Here is an 18270-nt window from a genome sequence, read left to right on the forward strand (position 1 = left end):
AAATTCAATGTAGTTCCACCATTTCAGTGCTACGTATGCTATTCTCTCTCCATAAAAATTCATTGCAGTACCTGAATATTGAGCACTAATGAGAATTCTTTGCACTTAAAGGGCTGAAATTAAAATATCACAAGTACTGAAGTACATTCCATTAGATGGAATTATTTATGAGAACTTGTCACTTAAAAGACTATTGTTTTTTACTGAATTGGAAGTCAAGAAGTTTCAGGCTGTTGTCATATTTTTTCCTACCAGACTGGCACAGGAGCATCTTCTCCTACATTGCAATGAGTTATTTGGGAGAACGGAGTCCAAGATTTCTTATGTGTCTCTCTAACCACTGTGGTTCAAGTGGAGTCTCTCAAAGCAATTCAGAGCTGAAGAGCTTCATCTTTACCAGTTGTGATGCTCATCCTTCTCGTGACTGGTCCTTCATGGAAAGTGAGTCTGGAAGGACTTCAATTTATTGTCCTGGCACTCATTTAGTCCTAGGTATTGACCACAGGGAACATCACCCCACCAAATAGTTACATTTTTCAGTATTTTTGACAGAGAGAGACCTGAACTTGTAGTCCCAGATCTTTTATGTCCCTCCTCACAACTTCAAAGCTTGGAGGGTCTGTTTTCTAAGGCCACACTCAGATCCCAAGTGAATAAGTCACCCCTCTAATAGTTTGGGCCTTCATTGCAAGCAGTTTCTTTTCAACTGGAAGAGGTATATAATATTAGAAGTGCTTCTGTCATCCATCATGAGGCATGATTTTTTAGGCAGAAAAGATATCTTTTATTAAAATAATGGACCGAACTGAAAAACAAGCAAGCAAACAAAAGATCTTGATGACCTCCTGGGCAAGCAGGTCCTTCTTTGATCTCAAGAAGGAGCAGACACCTCAGGTATATATCAGAAAATCAATCTGAGTGTAACTTGCCTGTTAACAGGTCGGCAGTGAGTCAGTTTGGTCCCTGTGGTGCAAAGATACTGACATCAGAAGATAAGGACACTAACACCTGTGGGTGCCTGGCAGCGGGAGAGGTACATAAAATCCTCGGCGTGGGGGTGAGCTGGGGGTATCCTAGTGTGCCATGAAAGCAATATGTGTCATATTCCATCTTGTGTTAGTTAAACCATTGGCAGGGGCTTGTCTCAGAAGTAGCTGCTTATGCTTAAAATAGATTCCTTGGTTTAAGGGTAGGAGGGCTCACTGTGAATCTTGGGGGTTTAGTAGCCTTTTGCAAACAGAAATGTTTTTGAGAAGTGAATAGTAATACTGCTGGTTCTCTGTCCCTGCCTTGCTGTCGAAGGGAGAAAAAAGACTGGAGAATTTAATTGCATTTGAAAGGTATCAGATGTAAAAAAATTGAAGAAGTCATCAGTCGCTGAAATGAGGAGGATGTTTCATTAGGAAGCCAATTTGTCCTTTATTGAGACTGACATGTGCCCAGACTTGCCTGGCAAGATCCATCAGCTTTTGGCTGTCAGGCTCCGGGCAGAGCCAGCCCTCTCCTCGATGTGTGGGCTGATCCTGACCCTCTTCCCCTCCCACATTTACCCACGTTCTCACAAAATGCTGGGGAAAATGGAATGTCTTTAAAACATTTTGAGACAGAAATCAGCCACCAGACAGACCCAAACCAGCGAGAGCAGGGGCTGGAGCATCTTACCTCGCCTGCTTCTCACCCAGGCTTCTGCCAGCGGCTGGACCTCTGTGCAGGGAAGATGAGTGGGGTTTGGCATGTCCACCCGGGAGGCTCCCAGTCCCCACGTGAAGCAACACAGCTTTCTCCTTGGTCACTGAAACAGTGCCAAAGAGACGGAATGAATGGGGTGGCTGGAGAAGAGCAGCAGGAGCTCACCCTGACGTTACTGCCAGGGGTTTCGGGGCTCCTTCCTGAGCCCAGAGCCTGCGGGTTCAGCTGGGATATTTGTGGGCAACGTTCTGAGGATGACATGCTGTCACCTGGGCACAAGCTCAGGGCCAGCAAAGGGACAGTGCATACAAGTGAGCTCACAGGATAAAAGCCAAAAAGCACCAAAAAGCACCAAAAAGGCACTTTTTCACAAATCTCTGGGCATCTCTTCGGCAGGCACCTTGCCCGTGCCAAGCTGGGGTTCGTGCACACAGGGACGGCATCCAGGGCAAGTCAAGCATCTTCTGTTTGTAGAACTGTGAAAGCAGAAATGCTCTGCCTGCCCGAGAGGAGAGACCAGGCACAGCCGTGCCAGCTACGGCACGTGGCAGCGGTTCGTGCCGGCAGCTGCCAAGCTGCCAGCTGCCTGGAGATGGGCTTCCGTGGTTTGCACTGACCTTTCCTTGATTCCTGCGGTAATGGACACGGCACATGCTGAAACAATGGCAGTGCTGTTCAATAGCTTCTAGGTTGAAGTAGCTTTTTGCCAGTAGACGTGAGGAAAAGGATCAAAGGATGATTTCACCGTGAAATTTTTGGTGTATGGGATGTTCAAGAGCAGCGTCGAACAGGAGCGTAATGTGTCAGTTCAGCGTTGGGGTAGCAAAGCCAGATGGTCACAGTGATCCAAACAAAAGGTGCTTCATTTCCCTGTGCTTGTTCTGAAACCAATTTTTAGTTGGGAATTAAAAATTAAAAAAATTAAAGACTAAATACTCAAATTTTGGCTATGAATATTTATGACAATATTGGACTTGCAAATCTAAGGTAATTTAAATGTCAAAACTGGTGTAAAGTCTTTCCTTTGGAGGATAAGTCAGAGAAAATTAATCTTGATTACAAGTCATAACATTGGGAAATTAGCATCTTAGGGCATCAGTGATAAACACTTCTGCACTATCCCCTTTTTAAACCATGTATTTTACAAAGATGAGAATTGATTTTAATAAAAAAATAGCCCCTTAATTAACCAGTTAGGTAATTAACAGGGAAATCCTGGTTGCATTCATGACACTGTGATTATTTCATCTCGCTGAGTCACCTCCTCTTCTGCAAGGACTCTGCCTCCATAACTGTTTGGAGAGGAATGGTTTCTACCTGAGCCTGAGCCCTGTGTCTGGGAAGCCTCCCTTAGGCATATAAGCAGCAATTTTTGCATTGGAATTCTTGTGCTTAAAAAAGGAAATTATTTTAGTTAACACATAGCAAAGGCCAGTGTAAGCAAGTGCCAGCAACATCAGCTGCAACATCTCTGCGAGCAGAGGGTGATGTTACCAGCAGCCACACTCGGATGCTTGAAGAGGACCACGAGTTACTGGATACCTGCACAGATTTCGCTCCTGATTCTCACATCGCAGAAGTCAGGGCATTGGAAGCTGTTTTCTGCTCCAGCTTCTAGGTCAACATTTTCAGCCCAGAGTTTTGTGGGTTTGAGAAAGGTAAATCTGAAAAACAACCCTGCTGTTAACAGGCTGCAAATTGCTATACAGCAGTTTGAACTGCCGTGGGGAAATAGAGATTGTTCTAAACCTGCAATCAGAGTCTTGATTTAAGGAATAGCAGTTGATATCTTTGCAGGCAGCCATGGCTCCATACAGTTAATTAACCCAACACCTCAAACTTTCTTCATCCATCAGACTTTTAGCAAATCTTGAATGCTGGCTACAGCCAGATGCTTTGGGGTAAGATACGAATAAATTTATAACAGAAAAGCAGCCAACCCACAGACAAAACATCTTCCTCATGCCAGTCATCTGGTGGCTGGATTATGCCTTAAAACAAAGTAGGTTACATAAAGACTGTATTCAGTAATGACTCCTCAGCAGCTACACCAGAAACAAATCTGACATTTGGCCTATGAGTCTCATTTGCAGTTTTATCCCGTAGCATTTGGTCCCACTTGTTCATTTTGCACTTTACTTTAAAAAAAAGAAAATCAGTTTTGAGAAATGGAAATGCAATCGGGACTTGTCTTTGCTCCTTGTTTGCAGGAGAGAGCCATGACCTTCTTGGTATGTTTTGGTTTGGGATCATTTTCTGAAAGATCATGCTGATTTGGGGTTACGGTGGCCTTCCAGCTGTCCAGTTAGGCTTCGGACCTGCAGCTTGTTGGGACCTGACCTCTTCAATGCAGTGGGTTTTAATTAGCCAACGGAGACATTGTCACCAGGGAAGGATGGCTCTCGTATCTGCTTCCCTGCCTATCTATGCAAGATTTAGGATTTCTCTCTCTGCTATCACCTTTCCTTGCTCATCACTTGAGCCAACGTGTACTTCCATACTGTCCCTGCTATATGTGTATTTACCTGCTGATTTACCTTCATGGTTTCGTGAGGTGGCAGGTCAGCCCTCTGAAACCTGTAGATCCTCTGGGCTCCTTGGAGATGCCAGGTGTCTCAGCAGTCCCTCTGTTTGTCCCATCTCTCTGGCAAAGTGGTTCTCCAAAAACATGCCCCCCACACACCTCCTCAGGTTGACACCTGTAATTCTACAGTAAGAGCAGCAGAGTGCATAGTATTACTGTAAAAATATTAAATAGGCCCTTTTAAGTAGTCTGGAAGTCTGTGCGTGAAGAATCGCCCTGATTTCTCTTAGGGAGCTCATGTTTCCCGTACAATAATGTTTTGAGACCCAAGGGAATGTCCCTACAGCAGCCCTGAGCACCCTTTGCAGCACAGGTAGACCCATCTCAGCCAGCTTTAGTAGCTCTACTTGTGAAAGGTCTTATTGGCGGTGATGGAGATGCCCAGGATGACTGTGTCCACCTGGGAACCTCTTGCAGCAGATGCTGTTTTCCCTGAAAGCCCCACTATTGCAGTGCCGAGCTAGATGAGCCAATGCTCACCAACGGTCTCTCACCCCCCACTGCAGCTCCAGTTCCTGGCTGGTTCAGTCCTTGCATCCATCTTGCATGGAGACCAACCTGTCTCAAAGCTTTAGGCATGGAAGTTGCTCACACAAATATTAATGCACAATTGCATCCAGATCTCAAGCCTCCATTGAGAAAAAAAGTAGCTCCGAGCACCTCCAGCTCTCATGCTTTCATTTTTGTTCCTTTCTGCATTCACCTGAGCCATTGGTATTTCATCCTTACAACACAGAAAAGAAACAGAAAAAAAAAGAAAAGTGATACACACATTGACTGAGAGTGAATGGACTTTTTTTCCCACCCTCTGGACAGATTTTTTCCCTCTCCTCCTCCAGCACTTCACACTCTCAGCTCTCCATCTCTCTCTTGCTGTAAATACCCTTAGCAATGGATGGACTCAGCAAATGTATTGAGGAGCACACAGTGCTGCAGAGAAACCAACAGCCACACTCAGATCGCACAGGCTGGGCTGAGAAAGCACCTAAAAATTATGCAGATTATTAAAAGTCCTTCCCAGAACGAGAAGTTATCCAGGATGGAGGCTGTTTCACATGGAGCCAAGATCTCCTTTGCAGCAGATGGTGAGGATGCTGGTGCCAGGAGCAGGACCAAGCAGCAGCCACTGTCCTGAGCAGGAGCCCTGGGAGGTGCAGGGGACACGGCTCCCTCCTGACCTCCCAGCCTTCCCCCAGAAACGATCCCTGGATTTGAACACAGTGACTACCATGTGCACAGATTTTCTTCTGGTCGATGTATTCAGTAACAATTTCAGTACCGATGAGCTCCCGTTCATGCTGGGAACACGAGAGGACCAAGTTGCTCCCAGGTCTACTGGATTCCATATTTTTGTCCCGCTGGTGTTCAGCTTATGAACTTGGGATGAAATGGAATTAATGGAGGCCACACAGCTAGCGTGTGATAAAGGAAGAAAGACAAATCTGGTTTTGTGTTAGATTTATGTCTTGCCCATAGCAAGAGTGAAAAAACCCAAAAGGATTCAGCCAGCATAAAAGAGGTGCTCCATGAAATACAAATGCACGTTCCTCCTTCAAAAATAGAAAACTGCGGGGAAGTGACGGAAATTTTCTCAGGTTTAGTAAGATCATAAAGAACCCGAGGCCTTCATGAATAGTCCCATGATCATAAATCAGTCTATAAACAAATACGTACTTCTTGATTTGCCTTGGTCCCACTGCTCAAGCGCAGCAGAGGGAGATAATTTTAGTCTTCCTCGAGACACTACCTAGTCAACACACTTTCTTGGTAGCTCGTTCAATCATCCTGATTAAGAGATGCACCGTCGGGTGTCTCAGAGCAGCAGGAGAGAGATTCGGGAGAGATGAGCGCGCACTCGGCGCTACTTGACCTCGCTTGTTTTCGAGAGGTCAGCTACATTTCCGAAGCAGAACATCTTGAAGGAGAGATGGAGATCTGTCCAGCCCACTTCAAAGCTTGATGAGCAGAGGGACAGGTACAGCCTCCTGGGAAGGACTGCCATGGAAATCGGGACTTCAAGAGGGTCTGACAGCATTAAGTTACTCGAGAGAAAGCTAAAACCTCACGCTACTGAACGTCACCGCTGTACCAAGGATTTTATGTTGATGAGATGTTAGGCCAGGACAGGTGCTGGTTGCTGCCCCTGGCTGTGGGGCACTACTTTAGACTGCAATTAATTTGTGTAAACTGGAAAAAATTAAAGACGAAAGATCCGCACTGCCGCAGCTTAATAACGCAACGTGGGGAGGAACCGCAGCATTTTCTCTGGGAACGGAGGAATGTTCCAAACTTCGGCTTTAAAGTTCAGACCCCCAGAGAGATTGTTAGATTTTAATTGCTACCTTAATCAACATTTATTAGTGCTAACCAAAGCTCCTCGTGGATTTAAAATTCAACCCATTTGTCAACTACTAATTATTTTAAGCAGACAAGCTGTTATTTTACCAGCTATATTAATGTGACTTTTCGGCATCTGTGAAATAATACAAATAGCTTCAGAAAATTTGATCCTGAAACTTAATTCAACAGATAAATCATTCTTTGATGTGATATCACTTATCTCTCAGACACCTGTAGCACCTCTCACCCTCTTTGCCTCCATCTCACCTGGCAGAATGCGCCAAACCAGAGTCAGGTTCAATGTGCTTTTCAGTAGAATGATTTGTTCTTTCCATTTGTTGTTGTTTGGTGTGTTTTTTTTTTAAATTAACTCTCCTTTGAATCCTTCCTTCACGCTGAAGGCTTTAGCTGCTGGCTCAGTTTACGGCAAAGCCTATCTTAAATCTTCAGCATCATCCTGGAGGATGGAGCCGATGTATTAATTACCCTGCGCTCTCACTCTAATGAGTGTGTGTGTGCCCATCATCCAGCTGCTGGTTACATCCCCATTTTTTCCACTCGAAGGGCAGGAGAAGGGGGGTCACTGCAGCTTTGCACACCCATGCTCTGATCCCAGCGTGGAATTTTGCCCCGGGCCAGGACCCAGCTTGGACACGGATGATGGAGGGGAGCCCAGCACCCCGCTCCGGCACAGCTGTGCCTGGCTGTGGCGTTGCCACGTGCTGAGCATACAGCTGAAGTTTGGTAGGCACCACGTGAGTGGAGCAGGGCCACGATCTTCTCTGTCGTAATCCTTCTACCAAGAGAGTGTGGGAAGAAAGCAAGCACCACTTCATTTAACTGTTTACTGCTCTTCGCAGCTAGAAATCTTTCCATGTTATACTCCCATGCTTATGCCTTTTGCTTTATTTTATTCCTGAAACACAGACTAGAAATCCCCACGCTGGCCTGCTCCCTCTAAGTGACTTCATACCCACGTAGGCAAAAGCCGTCCGTTTGGATTATCAGGACTGAAGTGACTCAATATTACCAGAACCAGAGGAAAGTTGAGGGATAATTGACTGTCACTGTGGTTTGGTTCTTTTTTTTTTTGACGTCCTCTGTGTCTTATTTTGACATCTCATTCATTATAACAGCTATCCCAAACTTGAATTGAAGAAATACGGAGTAACAAGCAGATGTTAGAGAAGCAAGAATCTGGGTATCAGCTCGAGAAATTAGCTGCTGTGGTTTATTTTTTGGGGGCTACACCCCTAAGACATGTGGATAGGCTGCACTCTGTCAAGTCTGCGGTGGCTGCCATCCCAGCACCCATCCCAGGTGCAGGCCTCACGCAGTGGGAGCAGGAGCATTGGATGTGCTGAGCACTTGCAGTTGTGGCTAACAGCATAGAAAAGAGAATGAGTTTCTTGGTTTTGACAAAGACATCATTATCTACCCTCAACAGTGAGCATCAGCCCACACCAAGCCGTGGAAGCACTTCCTTTGGATGAACGTCCACCACGTGAGCCCCTGCGGCTTGTGCAACGCCCAACGGAAAAGAAGATGGGCAAGAGGATAGACACAAAATAACTGCAAAATCTGGATTAGGATTACTCAGATGTCAGGAGCATTAGGCACTGTATGAACATTTATTAAATTATTTAGAGGGCTGACAAGCAGCAGAACTGGAGAAAACAAAATATATTGTGATAGGTGATGGGCAATATCCCTTTGGCAAAAACAAGTAGGAACCAAAATACCAGCAGATAAGGAGAACCGAAATCCAACTGCACGGGTAAATTATTTAAAGCATATTTCCAACCTGTCATTTGAAGCTGAAATATTATTTCCCCTTCAGTAGAATATAGCTGCTGGGGAGGGTGAGGGGGAAATAGTAACAAAGACCTGCATGTTCAAAAGGGAAAATCAAGAACATTATTCACTGAGTTTTTGTTCAACCAAAAATAATGCCCTAAATAGTGTTATGGATAACTATATCTGAGGAACAAAGCTGAAGCCAGTAAACTGACAGTACATAAATTTATTCTTGTTTTCAAGCAAAATTGGGTAAATTTAATTAATTTACCTTGTAGCTCAATGTACCCAATCTCAGGAAATTAAGAAGGAGGATTTCCTGAAGGAGGAAAGGGGGAAGATTCGAAGCTTTTGGTTAATGATGACGTGATGGAGGATCATCACTGTTGTTCTGTTACTTCTTCTTTCCTCCCTCACCAGCTATGGGGAGGCACCAGCCATCCTAGGCCAGAACCCTTCCATTTTAGCTTCCAGATATCCCTCTTAAACCAGTGACAGGCGGGCCGAGATTAACTGAAGTGAGATGTACAAAAGTCTTCCAAAACCCATCTTCATCATCTTCATCAAGTGCAATCCTAGTGAGGTTTTGGGTTTTTTTTTTGTTTTGGATTGTGTTTTTTTCAAAAACTGTTTTACTCTTTCATTTTTCTAAATAAATATTCTTTTATCCTTCAGTTTTATCAAGCGATAAAGCTGGATATCCATGATGTACAACAAGGCATTCTGCAACACTCAGTGGAAAACCTTAAAACCTTCCCATTTGCCCATTCTCCAGTCCATTATTTCTAGGATTTCCTGAATTTCACAGCTCTTCTCTCTCTTTGGGAGCTGGATTCTGAAGAACCTTTCAGGTTGGAGACTGGTGTCCCAAAGATCAGGAGAGTAAGACATTTTATCTTATGAATAGTTATAATGAAGGTCGTTTTCTGGCATTTAGCAAGGTCATAAAGAGCTCTGAGGTCCCCAGGGAGTTCGATACTTAGGTATTACCCTTATGTACAATTAGGAATAATAAGCTTTATATCAAACACTTATGTATGAATCATACCTTTTTGCTATTATTTGTGATAAATCTGTAAATACTTTAGGCCCCAGGATTGTAACTATGCACAGAAATGAGGTTGAATGATCTCCTCAGGTATCCAGGCAAGCTCAGGAATGCCACCGTTATTCAGTGCTCTGACATCTTTGCCAACCCACCATGAGCAGAGACCCATTTAAGTTGTTCTGCATCAGATGTTGTTTTTTATGAACAAATGATTTCTCCACGGAGGGAGATTTATGAATGGGAAAGCTGGTGGAATGTTTTTGCCATAAAGATATGATGGATTTTTTTGTCGATGCAATTTATTTCCATCTGTTCTGTATCTGATTAACTCCTGCAGAGTATGTGATGAACTTAACTACTCAAGATCATTAGCTGCTCTGCCTTCCCATTATAGTTCATCAATGCGGGACCACACACAGGCTTGAAAATGTTACGCGTTGGTTATTCTTAATAACTTAATCCACACTGACTGGTCATTCTCTCATGATGGGCATGGATCTAAAGAGAGCAGGCATGTTACCAGGAAAGCATCACTACTCTGGAGCAAACACAAAACGCTAATGAAAACAGAGTTTAAGCAGATCCTGCTGATCTCAATGCTAGAGCTAAATTAAGCCATTTGGAAGAGTTCATGTCTGGTGTTATCCAGTTGGAGACAACGTCGGAGGCACCCAGCCAGCACAGAGAGGGGAGGGCCATGAGCCTGTGAGTGGTTCCTGTGCATTATCACGTTGTGCTAAACAAGTCCTGGTTTGCAGTAGGTTGCAGGTACCTGCACCTTGCAGATCTCAAAGCACAGCACGGACCACACACAGCGCGTGCCGTCACCGTGAACCTTGTCGCAACACGCATTTTCTTCTGATATAAATATCTGCCCATACAAAACCTGAAACATCTCCAGGGAAGCAAGCAGCCACGTGAGTCTCTTGCCTTGTCCTCTCAGTTGTCTTTTGAGGGGTTCTCCTGCAGTGAATAAGGCCAGTGAATGTGTCAGTAACAGACTCACGTGTCCTTGCCATGCATTAATTATCAGTCTCGTTAACGTTAATGGATGCAGGGCAGTAGCATCATGGGGACCACCACTTGGATCCATCAGATCCATCTGATAGTTTGTCTTCAGACTTGTGTGTTCTCTTTCTTCACCTAAGCAACAATACCTGGGGTCCCCTGTTCCCAGACCCCGTCCAAAAGAAGCAGCAAACTGGGACTCCTGCAGAGGTCTCAGACACACCAGTTTGGCCAATTCACGCTCTTGTGGCCAGTGCCAGCTGTCATGGCTGAGTTATTTCATCAGAGGTGGATTGGCCATGATGTGCCTGAGTTTGAGGCTTTTCTTTTTTTTTATTTTCCCCTGAATGACACACATTTAATGTCCTGCTTGTCCCCATGTTTAGATGGGCTTCACACCGGCATCACTGCCCCAACTCCCAGAGGTTTGGCCGCTTGTGACTGCTGTCCATCCCTCTGTCCCCACACAGCTGTGTCCCAGCTTCAAGGTTTGCTTCTGCAATTCATAGCTGATCGTAACAGTTTGACATCAGATACCTGTGCCCATGAGCAGTGTTTCACACCACCGTAACCTTTCTTTGAAACGCCTGGGTTTGATATTTAACACTTTTGAAAAGGCCTCACTGGAGCAGAGTGAAGGTGCTCCTCAATCTCTCTGGTCTCCACTTACAGCTCCCAAAGATGAGCAGGGGAGATGTTTGGGATGAGATTAGAGCAATTCACACCATCCCACTCTGTTGCCTTGGATAAGACGTATGGCATCCATACTCGCCTATAGCTAGATAGAAGAGGTACAGGATGTATGGTGTGATAACAACCAGAGGCTTTTGTGGCAACTTCTCAGAATGTTTTAAAGAGAAAACATTATTTGGATTTTGATATCTTGTCTTTGGTCATCCATTAAGTTAATGATGGGATATAATGTCCCATCGCCTGGCTGTCCATCAGGTATTCACATACTGTTCCTGGTTACAAGGCAAGAGGAGGGTCATGTCACCCAGTTGAAGTCCCTCTGTGTGTCCAGGCAGTGCTGTTTGTGTCACGCTGTCCAGTGGTGCGAGGGGACCCTGCAGGGATGCAGGATGCGACCGTGCCCGCATGCGGCCACTGAGTGAGCCTGCACAGGGCACCTGGTGGTACCCATCCACGTCACCGGGCAGCCTCCGTCCGAGGGTGACGGCTGTGTCACACCGTGTCGCGCTGTCAGGGCTGCTTGAGAGAGCAGCCACCCGAAATCAAACATGACAGGCAAACCTGCCTGAGTTAAAACCAGCAACGTGTAAAGATCGAGCTCCTGCTCGAGCTCCAGATCTACACACAGGCTTCAGCACTTGGCCCTATTCTGGTTTATCCTATTCCCATTTATCCTGGTGTTACTGCACCAGGATGTGTGTATCCAAGATAAGGACCAGCATCCCCGTATGCTGCAGGACAGGTCCCCACTAGTGTTGGATACCCACTCGAGTATTTCAGATTCCTTAGTTTATTCTCTCACTTCCATAATCTCCTAAGCTTCCTCCTTGAATCCGCAGATTTAATTTAGGTATTTATTATTTTAATGATCAGATAGAGGAAAGATTGGAAGGATTTTCTACTAAAATCTAGTGCTAATACAGTCTGAAATTAATAAAATCCCCTGAAAATTTCCAGAAGAGCTGAATTCCCTTCCTAGGCTGCTGTTTTTCAGCTTCCACATTCCTCTGTGTACCAGGGGAGCAGTTGTTATTTCCTCCCATCACTCACAAATGCAGACCTCTCCTGCCCTGTTGTATCTAAGGAATGGCATTTAGCTGATAACCACTAGATACTTGGCATGAATATCTGGAAAGCTATGCGAAGATGGGGTTTAATTAGATGGTAATTTATTTACTAGGGGGAAAAAAAAAAGAAAAAACAAACTACTTTGGATTTTTCATCAGCTACATCCCATGAACATCAAACATGAGTGCCGTTGCCAAATGCTCCTTTTGGCATGCCAGCGCCGTGCGCCTTTCCCCTTCCCGCTTTGTCTTCCACAGGTTGCTGTATGCAGGAATGTGGCACTGTGCTTATTAAAGGCCGAAATTATCCACTGGCTGGTTAAAAAAATGCTAATTCCGGCCACTGAGTGAGATAACTGGTAATTTTTGTGAAGTACATTTAGTCGAATAACATTTTTTGGCAGCCGAATGTTGATGTGGCAGAATGTGCGTTTCTGATTGACATATGCTAACAATGCTGCCTCCACAGTCAGGGGGAGGATAATTTACTTTTCATTTCCATTGGAAATGAGGTGAGCCAGAATGTGGTAGATAATTAAATCCCAGCTATGTGGTTTAATTGATTTGCTCAAGACCATGAATCAAACCATCCCCTGCATCCTCGGTCCTCTCCATCATCACTTCCAGGAAACCAGCAAAGACAAATCTCCTCCTGAGATACTTTTCAGCTCCTTTTGGGTTTCTCAGCCGTTTCCCCAGGCAAGCCCTCAAGGGGTGGCTGGTCTCGAGGAGAGTCTCTGCCATGAGAAATCCTCCCCAGCACAACAGGGACAGGCTGACAGCCGCTCCGTTGCGTTTCCCAGGCGGCAGGCAGGCGTGCCGCGGGGAAATGAAGTACGAGAGAAGCTGAGCCAGTCCAGGTGAGGTTTTATCATCTCACCATCATCCACATTTCTTCTCTCCCTTTTAATTGTCCTTCTCACATCCCTGAAGAGGAAGAGGGAAAAATTGCTCTGAGCGTCCCAGCTCACTGCTGGAAGGGGCCGTGTCTCCGGAGACGTGGCACTAACAGAGATCAAGAATTTGCCTCTGCTGTCATCTCATTTATCAGGGAATGAGGGAACATCTCTGGTCTCTGCCACAAAACCGCTGTCATATCCCAGAGCTAAAATTGTCCCTAAATCTCAGCTGCCCACCACGTCCGCTCCGGGTGTCTTGCTCCTGCTGGCGGGGGATCCCGGCTGCTGCTTCATGGGATGTGCCACTGCGGTGCCCTGTGCCATGCTGCTGCTGCAACCGGCATGTCACGCTTTGTGTGCTGTGTGGGACTTTATTTACTTATTTAGAAAAAAGGCCGGCTTGTGGGAAAGCACAAGACACAAGTTCAAAGATCTTTTACGGTCTCAGTACAGGAATATTTTCTCATCAGAACTCTTTCAATGAAAATATTATTAATAGTTCTGGTTCTTGGCTTTTTTTTTATTGTAAATACTTTCAGTGAAGGTGTTTAACTTGTTACTGTATCTCCAGGAAGAGCCTTTTGCCTGATTTTTCACTTTTAACCACTTAAGTGCTCTAAGACCTCGTAAAGCATCTGCAAACACTCGTTGACAGTTCTGTACCCCTCCAAAGCCATGTGCTGACAGACCATGGGAACAGTCAGCTGCAGGTGGCTCAGGCATGAGTTTTGCTGGGGGTGAAGGTGACCTGTACATGCCTGTAACGTGTAGGATTTCCCCTCCTCCCCTTCATATATATGTCAGAGAAAAGTCTAGGCTTGTAGGAGGGATGGAAAAACCATCTTCTTCCAAAGTGATTTCTGAGTCCAGTGTTCCTCCAAAAGTCACCTGAGAGCACAAAAGAATAAACCTTTGCAAAATTTCTGATTTATAGGACTCATTTAAGCCCTCTGGGGAGTCCCTACATGAAGTTACATGCTCATCTTCTCCATCACCGTCGCGAGCGAGCTGATGTCTGCTTTTAGTGGTAACCCAGGGAAACCACGGCAGCAAAATAATTTGAGGGACAACTTGGCGAAAGCAAATCACGTCAGCATGAAGGGAGCAGAGCCAGGGGAGCAGTTTTCCATACAGAAGATTTAGGAAGAGTCACAAACCCAAGAACTCGCTTCTGCTTTCGTGTCACTTGATTCTTCTGGTCCCTTCCCCTGTGTCTTGCCAATACTCCTGTTTGGAAGGAAGAAGAAAACTCACCTATTGCTGAATTCTCCAGTCTCATGCACTGACTTTTGCTGAGCTGAGAACTGCATTTCTTCCGTTCCGGAAGTGTGACTTAATTTCCATAAATTTCCATTTGTCTTCTCATGGGCTTATGAAGCCCCATCCCCAGATTTGCTCTGTCTTCTGTGTCCTGCAAAACCCTGCATAATTATAATGCTTTATGTTTTGGCTGGAATTAAAAATCGCTTTTGGCAACAGAGGGCTAAGAGAAAGCAGAGCGGTTCGGGTCTCTGGGCGTCACTGCTCGGGCAGTGCTGGAAGAGAAGGTTGTTGTTCTGCAGGAGACAAAACACGATTTGGTCCTGAGGACTAATCCCATCCCACAGACGCCGCCAGCCTGGTGTTCGAACGGCTTTTCGGGCTGCACTGATTACAGGAGCAGTAGCAGCGGGGAAGTGGGTTAGTGTTCCATTCCCTGCTGCCCGTGGCAAACATTGTAGTATTGGATTTTCTTTTTTATGAGGATTTAGCACACAGTCACAGGGATTGTGGCGTTGGGTTTTTTCACACAAGAGAGCAGCCAGTGCTGAGCCTTTCCATGCACAGCTTTGTGTGCGCTGGGCTCATGCTGCACGGTGCTGCCCGTCACGGCGCCGAGCAGGAACCTTGGAGCTGGTGGGTTTGTGTGGATGCAAACATCAGTTTTAATGGAGAGAAGAATCAGACTGAACCACGCTTGATGATAGCAGAGATATGGCCAGACCACTCTGCTTGTGCATCCAACCAACCCTGAATACAGAATTGGTTTAGATCCAGTATCACGAGCTGTCCTTTCCATAGTGAGCCCACATAAGGCCCAAGACTTTCAGGTCAAAAATGAACTTGGACACTGTCTAAATCCTCCTTCCTGGTGTCAGAGTGGCCTGTAAAGGTATAGAAGGACCCCAAAGCTCCCATAGGTGTTACTGACAGCTGTAGCCACTTTAGTCCCACTGCTGTTAGGAGTTTCAGTGCTGTAAAAAAATGCCACTAAACACATATAGAAGTCTTCCTCCTCCTGAGGACCTTTGAACGTGTAGACCTGGGATCCCAGATCTGCTCCCCTTGCAACAGGTGGGAAACTTCAAAGAGGTGTTTGAGGCAGCAGCTCCAGCAGTGTGTAAAGTCAGCTGGAAATGAAGTGTTACTGCACTGACATGCACAGCGCACAACCCAGCAAGCAGCTCACCAGAAAAAACTCCAAATACAGAGGGTTTGCAGGAGGGGGATTAGCTTTTCTAGCCTTTGTGGTCCTCGAGAGCTTGTGTTTGCAAATAATTCTTTCTGCAAATTAAAACCTTCTGCCTCTGGGGAAAATATTGATTTTTTTTTTTAAATTATATGAGAGTTGCGGTACAAATCAAGATGTGGAAAAAATCTTTAAATATAGCCTTTCGTAGAAAGCATGCAATTTTCCCACTTTTACCATAACAATTCATAAAAGGGAAAGTCGATGCTATTGTAGACAATTTCCCAAGCTCATTAAAGACTTCACAATACAATTATGGAATGAATCAAGGCTTTAAAGAAAGCTCAGAAAAGACTTTTTGAGTACTACATAATTAAATTAGGCAAGACTAATTTATAGCCAGGGCAAAGTTTTTGAGTGAAAGTCAATAAACTCTGAAGCCCAGGTGACAGAGGGAAGCATTCCCAGAGTTCATCATTTCCTTTTGCTGATGAGCAAACGTTGTTCAGCAGTAGGAAGGAAGGACATTCGGCAACTAAAGCCATAGAAACGGGAGCAGGGAACTACAGGGCTTGTTTCTTAGTGTGATCAGTAAGTCTGAGCGAGTTGTTTCACCCCTGCGTGCACCAACACAGCCCAGCTGCATCGTGAAGGTTAAATAAATGAAGCAGGTTCTTTACAAGCACAAATTCCTCTCTCAGTGAAACCCTGTCATTTTGTACCAGCTGAGAACTTGGTCCCTGCAGCTTAATGATCTTTCTTTGTGTCTTGAGGCTCCAAAAGATAACTCTTCTTTATATGCAAGAGGCTGTGAGATGTGTTATCTTTTAGAAGCTTGGAAAACTGCTGTCTGTTTAACAAAAGAGGCCATTGACAGCTTGTAATGGTGGAGTATATCTAGGAATTTCCTCAGTCCACAGAGGAGCTCTATTATTGTTATTATTATCAGCATAAAGAAGAGACGATATTCTCATCACGTGGGTTGTGAGAGATGAAACCCAGCTGGTACTTTTGCTAAACACGTTGAGCTCTGGAGCACAAAGCTGTATAGAGACTTGATCCATCTAAAGAAAACTTTGGCAACAACACCACTGCCTGTCTTCACCGAAAGACAAGTTGCATCTTTCTCAGATTTATGAACAAAGAAACTTAAGTGCTTCTGGTTGCCAGTGCACCTGCTCTCCATATGCTTATGTACTTCTCATTTCTTTCTTTTACAGATCCCCTGTAGCATCTGGAGGGTGGTTGGTTTCTTTCTCCATCTTTCCATTCAGCTCTGGCATTTCTGAATCCCTCCAGAGCAAAGAGACCACGCATCTGCACTAGACACTGGGTGTACAGCAAATGCTTGTGCACTGAGGTGGTGGTCCTGCGTGGGTGGGTGGTTGAGTGGAGAGGGGATGTCTCCATTGGAGCAGATGGAGCACCCATTTGTAGATGAGGCTTTCCTGGTTTTAATAAAATTGCTTCCACTATAATTTGGAGCACACGGCTTAGTTCTTGTCAATATTTTGAAATTTTAACACTTGAAGGGGCTTTTGATTTGTCCTACATTCGTCTTAGCCATGTGCTGAGCCTCCTCCTGGGCCCTACAGTGGAGAGGACGCGCCCCGCGGGCACCCAGCCCCTCCATGCCACAGGGGTCAGCACAGCAGCTCACCACCCCACCACTGCAGCCGTGCCACAGGCACGTGGGCAAATCCTACATGTGCCTCCATTTCCCTGGGCTGCCCTTTGCTAAGCTCAGCTCCAGCAGAGGTTCTGGACACCACAGAAGGCCCTCACGAAGCCTTCCTGCTTCTATTTGACACAAACAGTGACTTCCACTTGATTCAATCACTGCTTAATTTGATCCTCCATTTAATTTTATCAAAACCGTAGTAATCAAATAATTTGTACTAAAAACGTTACGACTTCCACTTGTTTATTCCAATCAATTTTAATCCTTTAAGGCACAAAGTTTATTGGATAATTTGATTATGAGATAACAAAACGCAGTCATTAAATCTTCCAGAAAAGCACAGAATACAAAAGTTAAAAAGCTCCCAAGGAGTGCTCGTAATAAAGAAAAAATACAGAATCATACTGTTATTTAGAAGCCACGCTACGCATGATGAAAGCCAAGCAGCATCCTGCTGTTCACGAGATGAAAAGATCAATGGCATGATTCGGCCGAGACATTTCAGGCAATGAACTGCACTGAAAAGGAGAAGACAATGTAATTGGATGTGAATTAATTTGCCTTTTTTGAATGTTGACCCTCATGAATGAATATATGTCAGTGGTGGTTGAGCTTTCCCTCTGTGCAATCAGCCTTCAAAAGCTGAAGCCAGCAGAGTAAGAGGAGGGAAGAGATTTCCACTCCACGCTGTCTCTCTGTTGCTGTCAAAAATAAAGCACAATCTCCTGCTCTGCTGGTCCTTCTCATCCCTTGACCGTGCCACATCTCTCCCCCGCAGGTCAACACTTTCATCTCCTTCGTGTTCCCCATGGTCGTCATTTCTGTGCTCAACACCATCATCGCCAACCAGCTCATGGTCATGTTCAAGCAGGCTGCCCAGGAAAACCAGGTCTGCACCATCGGTGGGCAGCAGACGATGCTCAGCATGTCCATGGAGCCCAGCCGCGTGCAAGCCTTGAAGCACGGCGTGAGGGTCCTACGTAAGTATTCACGTGTTTTGGCATGGAATTGGCGA

The 18270-nt window shown here is 45.3% G+C and overlaps 1 protein-coding gene across 1 annotated transcript in view; it reads left to right on the top strand.

The window, feature by feature from the left end:
* Window positions 1-18270, top strand: part of NTSR1 (neurotensin receptor 1) — a 58184-nt gene that overhangs the window by 25510 nt on the left and 14404 nt on the right. The window contains exon 2 of the mRNA XM_086623060.1: window positions 18034-18235. Coding sequence (XP_086479186.1) covers window positions 18034-18235 — 202 coding nt within the window. The remainder of the gene's footprint in view (window positions 1-18033; window positions 18236-18270) is intronic.

The sequence above is a fragment of the Tauraco erythrolophus genome, chromosome 18 (genome assembly GCF_009769465.1).
Source record: "Tauraco erythrolophus isolate bTauEry1 chromosome 18, bTauEry1.pri, whole genome shotgun sequence".
Classification (NCBI taxonomy): Eukaryota; Metazoa; Chordata; class Aves; order Musophagiformes; family Musophagidae; genus Tauraco; species Tauraco erythrolophus.